This window comes from Tachyglossus aculeatus, chromosome 2 (assembly GCF_015852505.1).
Source record: "Tachyglossus aculeatus isolate mTacAcu1 chromosome 2, mTacAcu1.pri, whole genome shotgun sequence".
Taxonomy (NCBI): domain Eukaryota; kingdom Metazoa; phylum Chordata; class Mammalia; order Monotremata; family Tachyglossidae; genus Tachyglossus; species Tachyglossus aculeatus.
In genome coordinates this window covers 75,803,282-75,813,522 of record NC_052067.1, presented here as the reverse complement: position 1 = coordinate 75,813,522, position 10,241 = coordinate 75,803,282, and the positions used below count along the sequence as shown (strand labels likewise).

The following is a 10,241-nucleotide window of genomic DNA, read 5'->3' as shown; positions in this document are numbered from 1 at the left end:
AGGAGGGAGAGGGAGAAGGAGAGAGAGGGAGAGAAGGGAAGAGGAGAGGGAGATGGAAACTGGGAGATGGAGAAGGAGAGAGAGGGCAAGGGAGAAAAAGGGAGGGAGAGGAGGGAGAGGGAGAAGAGAGAGGGAAAGAAGGGAGAGGGAGAAGGAGAGAGGGGGAGAGAAGGGAGAAAAAGGAGAAGGAGGAGAGAGGGAAAGGAGGGAGAGGGAGAAGGAGATAGAGGGAGAAAAGGAGAAGGAGGAGAGAGAGGGAAAGGAGGGAGAGGAGGGAGAAGGAGAGGGAGGAGGGTGATGATGGTGGTATTTGTTAAGCGCTTACTACGTGCCGAGAGAGAGAGGTCAGTTCTCCTGGAATCAGGCGTGGGAAGGGGCTATGGGGGAGGGGAGCGGGGGAGAGGCCACGTGGTGAGCCGGGAGCTAGGAAGGGACGGGAGGGATGCGACGGGGGCAGGGTGGTTGCAGGCCGAGCAGAGTGAGCCCCCATCGGCCCTTCCCCCCGCGCCCTGTCCCCGCCCGGCCCTGGGGGTCGCAGTGCCTGTGCCCAGGTGGTCCTGCCCACCTCCTCGCCTGGTGCGCACCCGCCCTCCCCTGGTAATGGGGGGCTAGGGGGAAGGGGCTGGGGGGCTAGTGGGGGGCTCTTTGGCTCGCCTCCTTCTGGGCTGTTCCCCAGGAGGCAAGGCAGAAGGGAGGAAGAAGAAGAAGAATAATCACAATGACATTTGTTAGGCGCTTACTATGTGCCAAGCACTGTTCTAAACACTGGGGTAGATACAAGGTAATCAGGTTGTCCCACGTGGGGCTCATAGTCTTAATCCTCATTTTCCAGATGAGGTCACCGAGGCACAGAGAATAATAATAACGATGATGATATTTGTGAAACGCTTACTGTGTGCCAAGCACCGTGACCTGCCCAAAGTCACACAGCTGATAAGTGGTGGAGTCAATCAATCAATCGTATTGACTGAGCGCTTACTGTGTGCAGAGTACTGTACTAAGCGTTTGGGAAGTACAAGCTGGCAACATATAGAGACGGTCCCTACCCAACAGTGGGCTCACAGTCTAGAAGGGGGAGATTAGTCGGGATTAGAACCCACGACCTCTGACTCCCAAGCCCGGGCTCTTTCCACTATGATGGTATTTGTTAAACGCTTACTATGTGCCAGGCATTGTTCTAAGCGCTGGGGGAGATACAAGGTTATCAGGTTGTCTCACGTGGGGCTCACAGTCTTCATCCCCATTTTACAGATGAGGTAACTGAGGCACAAAGAAGTGAAGTGACTTGCCCAAAGTCACACCAGTTGACAAATGGTAGAGTGGGATTAGAACCCACGACCTCTGAATCCCAAACCCGTGCTCTTACCACTATGACGGTATTAAGCACTTACTTTGTGCCAAGCACTGTTCTGAGCACTGGGGGAATTACAAGGTGATCAGGTTGCCCCACGTGGGACTCACAGTCTTAACCCCCATTTTGCAGATGAGGTCACTGAGGCACAGAGAAGTTAAGTGACTCACCCAAGGTCACACAGGTGACAAGTGGTGGAGTCAGAATTAGAACCCACGACCTCTGACTCCCAAGCCCGGGCTCTTTCCAATAAGCCATCGGATTCGAGGAAAGTCGATTCGCAACGGGGTACGCTCCCTTTCCCTGGGGGGGAAGGGATGAAGCCGTCTGGGATTCATTCCATTCATTCAATCAATCGTATTTATTGAGTGCTTACTGTGTGCAGAGCACTGTACTAAGCGCTTGGGAAGTACTAGTTGGCAACATATAGAGATGTTCCCTACCCAACAGCTGGCTCACAACCTAGAAGGGGGAGACAAACAAAACAAAACGCATTAACAAAATAAAATAAATAGAACAGTAAATATGTACAAGTAAAATAAATAGAGAAATAAACAAATAAATAGTCAACTGTGTGACTTTGGGCAAGTCACTTCATTCATTCAATTGTATTTATTGAGTGCTTACTGTGTGCAGAGCACTGTACCAAGTGCTTGGGAAGTACAAGTCGGCAACATATAGAGACGGTCCCTACCCAACAGCGGGCTCACAGTCTAGAAGGGGAAGACAGACAACAAAACGAAACACGTTAACAAAATACAATAAATAGAATAGTAAATATGTACAAGTAAAATAAATAGAGTAACAAATAAATAAATAAATAAATAGAGTCAGCTGTGTGACTTTGGGCAAGTCATTTCACTTCTCTGGGCCTCAGTTCCTTCATCTGGAAAATGGGGATGAATACTGTGAGCCCCCCGTGGGACAACCTGATCACCTAGTTACCTCCCCAGCGCTTAGAGCAGTGCTTTGTGTCTCTATATATTGCCAACTTGTACTTCCCAAGCGCTTAGTCCAGTGCTCTGCACACAGTAAGCACTCAATAAATACGATTGATTGATAGTAAGCTATTAATAAATGTCATCATCATTAAATACCATTATTATTATTATTATTATTATTATTATTGTACACCCTGAGATTTTTCAGTTTTCAGAGAAGACCACCCCCTCCACCTTTTCCCCTGCCATCCAGGGCCCAAGGGGGCTGCTTTCTGTTTTGTTTTGTTGTCTGTCTCCCCCTTCCAGACAGTGAGCCCGCTGTTGGGTAGGGACCGTCTCCAAATGCTGCCAACTTGCACTTCCCAAGTGATCTCTCTCTCTCTCTCTTTCTCTCTCTCTCTCTCTCTCTCTCTCTCTCTCTCGTATTTATTGAGCACTTACTGTGTGCAAAGCACTGTACTAAGTGCTTGGGAAGTACAAGTCGGCAGCAAATAGAGACGGTCCCTACCCAACAATGGGCTCACAGTCTAAACAGACAACAAAACAGAACAAGTAGTCAGGCAGCGTCTCCCAATTGCTCAGTACAGTGCTCTGTGCAGAGCAGAGTAAGCGCTCAATAAATACAGCTGATTGATCGATTGATTGACCCACCTCTGGGCTCCGGCTCTGGTGTTTCCTCCCCTTATTAATAATAATAATAATATTGGCATTTATTAAGTGCTTACTACAGGCCAGGCACTATACTAAGCACTGGGGGGAAGCAGCATGGCATAGTAGATAGAGCACAGGCCTGGCAGTCCGAAGGTCATGGGTCCCAGCTCTGCCACTTGTCTGTTGTGTGGCCTTGGGCAAGTCACTTAACTTCTCTGGGCCTCAGTTCCCTCATCTGTAAAGTGGAGATTAAGACTGTGAGCCCCACGTAGGACAGGGACCGTATCCAACCCTATTTGCTGGTATCCACCCCAGCATTTAGAATATTGCCTGGCACATAGTAAGTGCTTAACAAATACCACAATAATTACTTAATGTGGGACAGGGACTGTGTCCAACCGATCTGCTTGTATCCACTCCAGTACTTAGTACAGTGCCTGGTACACAGTAAGCACTCAACAAATACCATCATTGCTATCATTATTATTATTACAAGCAAATCGGGGTGGATACAGCCCCTGTCCTACGTGGGGCTCACAGTCTTAATTCTCACTCTATGGACGAGGGAACTGAGGCCCAGAGAAGTCGTGACTTTTTTATGGCATTTATTAAGCGCTTACTATGTGCAAAGCACTGTTCTAAGCACTGGGGCGGTTACAAGGTGAGCAGGTTGTCCCACGAGGGCTCACAGTCTTCATCCCCGTTTTACAGATGAGGTAACTGAGGCACAGAGAAGTTAAGCTACTTGCCCAAAGTCACACAGCTGACAATTGGCAGAGCCGGGATTTGAACCCATGACCTCTGACTCCAAAGCCCGTGGTCTTTCCACTGAGCCTTGTCCGAGGTCACACAGCAGGCCAGTGGCAGAGCCGGGATTCTCGTCCAGAGTGAGACGCAGAGCAAGGGCGGGGTGCGTCTCCGAAGACCCTGAGGATTAATTCAATAATGAATCATTCAACTGTATTTATTGAGCACTTACTGTTTGCAGAGGATGATTGCTTGTATCTGCTTGTATCGATCTGCTTGTGTCCACTCCAGCACTTAGTACAGTGCCTGGCACATAAATGCTTAACAATCATATTTATTGACTGCTTACTGTGTGCAAAGGATGATGGCAGGCCTCCAGGATGGGGTGGGAGGGGGACGGTTGTCCTGCTGTCCAGGCACATTTAGGGATTATGAGGCCGACCATGTGCCCTGGCTTTTTGTGGTGGCTGTTTTTTTTTTGTCCTGAGACTGGAAAGTTGATAGATGATTGTGGAGTGACAAGTGTTTTCTGCTGCAAGGGTCAGGAGAGAACAACAGTTTGTGTCTGGAGACCAGCAAATTGGCAAGGAAGGGCGGGTACTGATGCATAGTGGTACTAGGATAACTAACACCTCCCAGGATATGTCTCTAAATTACATCAAGAATTTCTATGAAGGATGTGTGAGTATCTTAGGGGTTGTCTCTATTTGTTGCCAAATTGTACTTTCCAAGCACTTAGTACAGTGCTCTGCATGCAGTAAGCGCTCAATAAATACGATTGAATGAAATAACGGAATACGATGAGTGGGCCGATCCGTGAATTTTATCGTATACATGAGTGAAGCCTTTTCTTCTTATATGGAGAATCAGTTATCTTAAAGATCCCCAAATCGTCCCATTTATTAATCTATGTGCCTAAGTGTTTTTTAATTGAACACGGAGATGAAATGGATATTTGAAGCTAGTTTGTTGTCTTGTAGCGTTAGAAACTAATCTAATTCCACGACAAAAATAGAAAGCTAGCAGTGGATTTCATATGTTAATAAAATAATAATTTAAAGCATAATGTACTCATGAAATGAAGATGGAATGGCTGTGTTTGGATAATTTAGAAGTTTGTTCTTGCTGATTTGGAAATGGAAATGGGGAATAATGGAGGGGTTTTTTAGGCTTTAGTTTGAAAAAAAAGTACTAATTGGATCATTGCCAGGGAACCCAGTGTTCATATCACAATAAAATACAATTCAAGGAAATGTCAATAATTTTAAAGTTATTTAAAACTGTGACTGTTTATCCTCTCTGCATATTACACTTTTTAAAGAGGGAAAGGGGGACTAAAGAAAGTATTTGAGTGGTAAACATTAAATATTTTGGTATGGCAACAATATTCTGTATGCTAATAAATGTTTTCCTGCTTTACATGCTGTCTGTCAAATTAAATCTTCCCGAAACTGTCACAGCTCAGACCACCTACAGTGATCGGTCAATTCCATACACTTTTCTTTGGATCAGTTCGAATGTTCTTCCTCGGGGTACTAGGCTTTGCAGTCTATGGGAATGAAGCCTTGCATTTCAGCTGTGATCCTGACAAGAGGGAAATCAATCTCTTCTGTTACAACCAGTTCAGACCAATAACTCCTCAGGTAAATCCTTTTTTCCCTTTTTTTCTTTTAAACCGCAATGAGGCCAAGAAAGAACCAGAAGCAGTAATGCATGTGATTTAAAATAAAGAAAATGCTCTACTGAATTATCTAGATATTATTTAGCTTTTTAAAAATATTTGGAGTTTAAGCAATTTTATCTAGCCTCCCAATAATTTTGTAGGCAATCCTAATCTGGGCAGAGAATAAGGTTGAAGCAATTTTTTGAAAAGGCATTGTGTAAATTATTTTATATTATAAACGTAAGATAAAGTTACATGCAAATATAGTGTGTGTTTCTTTGAAAGTCTGCCTGTTTCCTGTCTTTTAAAATTAACTGAGGACTACAAATTAAATGCGGCTGGGCACATAGTAAGCTCTTAACAAACACCATTATTATTATCAAAGTTGATTGATTTCAATATTTTCTTCTATAGTACCGAATCTTTGAGTTGCTTTATGACATTTACTTTAAAGGAAGATCCAATTAACTCCTACTAACTAGGGATAGATGAAGATAGGAGTGGAAAGACAAGGGAATGTCAAAAAAAATTGGACAATATTAAAAATATTATCCTCTCCTTGGAAACTCTGTGGAACAATATCAATGTTATTATGGGTGAATTTAGACTAAAAGTTGTTTCTAACATTTTAGGTATTCTGGGCTTTACAGCTAGTGACTGTTCTAGTTCCTGGAGCTGTGTTCCATCTCTGTGCTGCATGTAAAAGCATCGATCAAGAAAACATCCTTCAAAGGCCCATCTACACTGTCTTTTATATCGTTTCTGTTCTGTTGAGGATTATCCTCGAGGTAGTAGCATTTTGGCTTCAAAGTCATCTCTTTGGTTTTCAAGTAAAACCCCTTTATCAGTGTGACACTGGGTCACTTGACAAAACATTTAAGCTCACTAGATGTGTGGTACCAGCACACTTTGAAAAGACCATCTTCCTTATCGCTATGTACACTTTTACTGTGATTACTGTGTTACTGTGTGTGGCAGAAGTCTTTGAGATTTTATGTAGAAGGTTAAGCTTCTTAAGCAGACCATGACAGAAAGTTTGTTGATTATCACTATACTACGTCTCTCATTTTGACTGTTTAAGGGAAATCATATTTTGAAACAAAGATATACTTGGGTCCATAACTTTCAGGAGATACTTATCCTATGTGAATAGTTTATGTCTTTCTAATGCCAATAATTTGTGATGTAGCAATTCCTCTGAATGTAAAGATAAAGGACTTTCTGAGCTGGGACCCCATTCATTCATTCATTCATTCAATCGTATTTATTGAGTGCTTACTGTGTGCAGAGCACTGTACTAAGTGCTTGGGAAATACAAGTTGGCAACATATTGAGACGGTCCCTACCCAACCATGGGCTCACAGTCTAGAAGGGGGAGACAGACAACAAAACAAAGATGTGGTCAGGTGTCAAGCCATCAGAATAAATAGAATTAAAGTTAGATGCACATCATTGACAAAAATAATAGTAAATATGTACAAGTAAAATAAATAGAGTAATAAATCTGTACAAACATATATACAGGTGCTGTGGTGAGGGGAAGGAGGTAGGGACCTCATGTTAAATACGGACAAAATCCCATTGTGGACCTCCTTGGGAAATATATTTATTTTAATATCATACTAGACTGTGGGCTGACGAGGAAGGTGCTAACCATAGTTTTCCTTCCATTTGGTCTTTATATTTTTTTTTTCCCAGCCCATATGGCCTCCACAGCTGCTTCTCCAGTATACAGTGTCTGGTGTGATTGAATCCACAATTTGCTAAAAACAACCAGTTGTATTTATCGGGTGCCTACTGAATGTTAAGCAGTTGGGGGAGATCAACAGTAGCAAAACTCAAGGTTCCCCATCTTCAAGGAGTTTGCAATTTACAAGTATTGAAAGCAAGAGAAAGTAATAGTAACATTTACTGAATACCCATTTGATGCAGTACATATACTAGGCACTTGGCAAGTACAGAATAACAAAGTGACACATTCCCTACCTCAGAGAGCTTATACTCTAATGGGGAGACAAACATACAAATATTTACAAAAGTGATCAATTACATGAGTCCACAAACACATGTAAGTACAAAATATGTAAATAAGGAAGAATAGAGATTTAGCAAGGAGTAGTGTAACTTTTTCAGGATGAAATAGCTGAATAAATAACTGAATGTGTGAACGAATGAATAAATAACTACAAACATTAGTGTGCTAAGGAGAGAAACAATATAAGAGTGGGGGTTGGATTGACATGATTCATGTGTTCTGAATTAATCGAGGAAAACTTCTTGGAGGAGGTGGAATTTTAGGAACATGGGGAGAGCAAGAGGTCTGTGGATTTGGAGAGGGAGTTCCAGGCTGGGAGAAAACATGAGAGTTCAGAAACAGAAGAGTCAAGCATGAGGTTCACTGAGGGTGGGAAAAACAAAGTGCCAGCGGGGGTGTAGTGTATTAAGAGAACAGATAATTATGATGGATAAAACTAATGGAGAGCCTTAAAGTCTTAAAATCAATGCTAGATGAGATTGAAGATGGGTACCATTGGATCATTTAAAGAAGTGGAGAGATATGTGCGATCAGTGCTTCAAATAGATGAGTCACGCAGCAGCATGAAGGATGATCTGAAACATAGAGAAGCAGGGGGGTAGGGAGACCACTGAGGAGGCTGGAATACTATTTTTTTAAATGGTATATTTTAGGCACTTACTGATTGTCAGGCACTGTACTAAGAGAGCGGGGAAGATAGAAGCTAATCAGGTTGGACACAGTCCATGACCCATGCGGACTCACAGTCTTAATCCCCATTTTGCAGATGAAGTAATTGAGGCATAGAGAAGTTAAGTGACTTGCCCAGAGTCACAGAGCAGACAGGAGCTGGGACTAGAATCCAGGTCCTCTAAATCCCAGGCCCATGCTCTTTCCACGAGACCACACTGTATCTAGTATCTAGTACCTGTTAACTAGTATTTGTTAGCTAGGAAGTTATGGTATCTTTAAATGAAAAGGAACAGTCTTCATAAGCTAAGCCCTCTTCTTAGTTTTAAATCATAGATCATTAACTTTAATTTGTTTTTGTCTGACTGTACAGCACAATTACATGTCTATGTTAGAACTGGAGAGGCCTTATCTGCTCTATGGAGAATTGAAATGGGGTAATAGGAAAGAGGGAAGAAATATTTTAAAGACGTAATGAAACAAAATTGATTTGATGTAGCTGCAGAAGCTGGATGGTCAGCAGAAGCTGACCACACAATCACAGAGTCAGGATAACAGTCTAGAAGCAGAAGCTTTGGGAAGACCATGACACCAAATGAGATAAACAGAAATGCTGTCAGGCACTGTTGGTAACAAATGCAACAGTGCAACATTCACTCAGTAGTAGGTGTTGAATGTCTAAAGTGTACAAAGCATTGCACACAGTTCTTAAAAGAGTTCAATAAGAGGACAAGACAGTCTCTGTCCTTTAGAAATTTATAATCTAATGAGGAAGGTAGGAAAACATAAAATATATGCCTCCCCTTGGAAGCAGGAGGAAGCATATAGATATAGTCTGCATGCAAAAGCATTAAAAATGAAGGAACAAACAACAACAAAATACATGGATAAATGCATAAATAAACAAGTATGCAAATCAGTACAAGCAGGTTGAGGGATGGGGCTCTCTGTCCTGGTGGGAGGTTGGAGAGAGAGGGTCCTGTTTTCCATCTCCACCAGGCCACCTACCTCCCGCACAGCCACTGGGAACCTTAGTACTTCGGTGGAGTGAGAAATCAGAGCCGCATGCTCTCCCTATAATGACCAATTTAAAGACTTAGAAATTGGAATGTCAATCACATTCAAATTTTCAAAATTAAATGCTTTTCCTTTCTGCAATGTGAAACCTAAGATAAATTGTGTATTACCCATCCCCTCTGAACTGTGTTCAAGTTACCATACCAACAAGTTTGAATTGGTAAATAAGGGTAGCTTCTGATAAACGTTTTGTGACATTATGACTTTTCTCAAAGATGCTAATATTTCTCAATGTTATGAGTAAAGACATTTTGTTAGCAAAACAATCAGATCATTTGCCTGGAATTTTCAACACAGGCTGGAAAACATCTCGATTTATTGGTTGCTTTAATAGCATACGCATGTGCTGGTATCCAACTGTGCATTTTTTGTTATACTCTTCAAATATCCATCCAACCATCTACTTACTTAGGAATGTGCCTTTCCAATTAAATCACTCATCTCAGGTATGATTTCAATTTTCTGTACAAAAATAGGTCTTGTTTCAGTGCTTGTCATGAAGGGTAATTTGACTGTTCACATTAAATACAGCCCTGCTTAACTTTGTTGGGTTATATTGGATAGAAGAACTCTTGTTTCCTGTATGGAAAAATGACAATAAAAAATTTTAATTTGGTGTTTTCCCATTTTGCAATTTTCAAGCTAACCAAGAGTTATCTACTCTTGCTACTAAGTCACCAATGATCTTCCCTTTGATTTCCTGCTCAATCATCCCTTTGATCAAACTGCTATGATCAACTTCATACAACTAGTTTATAGTTACAGATCTTGCATTTCATTATTGCCCATCCTTCTTCTACCTGTCTGTCTAAATACAGAGTAAGCTACCACCGAGTGGTAATGCTTAATTATTATATTTTGTGTAACGTTTAGCAGATTGATGCTCTGGGTCTGGAGAGCATCCTCTGCAAGAAAGCATATCGATCAATGTTATTTTTTTGAGTGCTTACTGTATGCACAGCACTGTACTAAGCACTTGGGTCAGTACAGTACAACAGACCTAGTAGGCATGTTTCCCGTCCACCAGGAGTTTAAAATCTAGAAGGGGAGACAGACATTAAAATAAATTATGGATGTATACATAAGCACTAAGGGGCTGAAGGCAGG

At 42.1% G+C, this 10,241-nt stretch overlaps 1 protein-coding gene across 1 annotated transcript; it reads left to right on the top strand.

The window, feature by feature from the left end:
• Positions 1-4,332: 4,332 nt before the first annotated feature.
• Positions 4,333-6,381, top strand: GJE1 (gap junction protein epsilon 1). Its single transcript, XM_038759911.1, has 3 exons — positions 4,333-4,371; positions 5,151-5,333; positions 5,986-6,381. The coding sequence occupies exons 1-3, from the start codon at positions 4,333-4,335 to the stop codon at positions 6,379-6,381; spliced, it is 618 nt and encodes a 205-aa protein (XP_038615839.1).
• Positions 6,382-10,241: the final 3,860 nt, after the last annotated feature.

Excerpts from the sequence above, each read along its gene's own strand:
- GJE1 (XM_038759911.1), top strand. The coding sequence starts at position 4,333 with ATGTCTCTAAATTACATCAAGAATTTCTATGAAGGATGT. Across the intron at positions 4,372-5,150 it reads AGAATTTCTATGAAGGATGT|CTCAGACCACCTACAGTGAT; the intron begins GTGAGTATCTTA and ends AAACTGTCACAG. Across the intron at positions 5,334-5,985 it reads TCAGACCAATAACTCCTCAG|GTATTCTGGGCTTTACAGCT; the intron begins GTAAATCCTTTT and ends CTAACATTTTAG.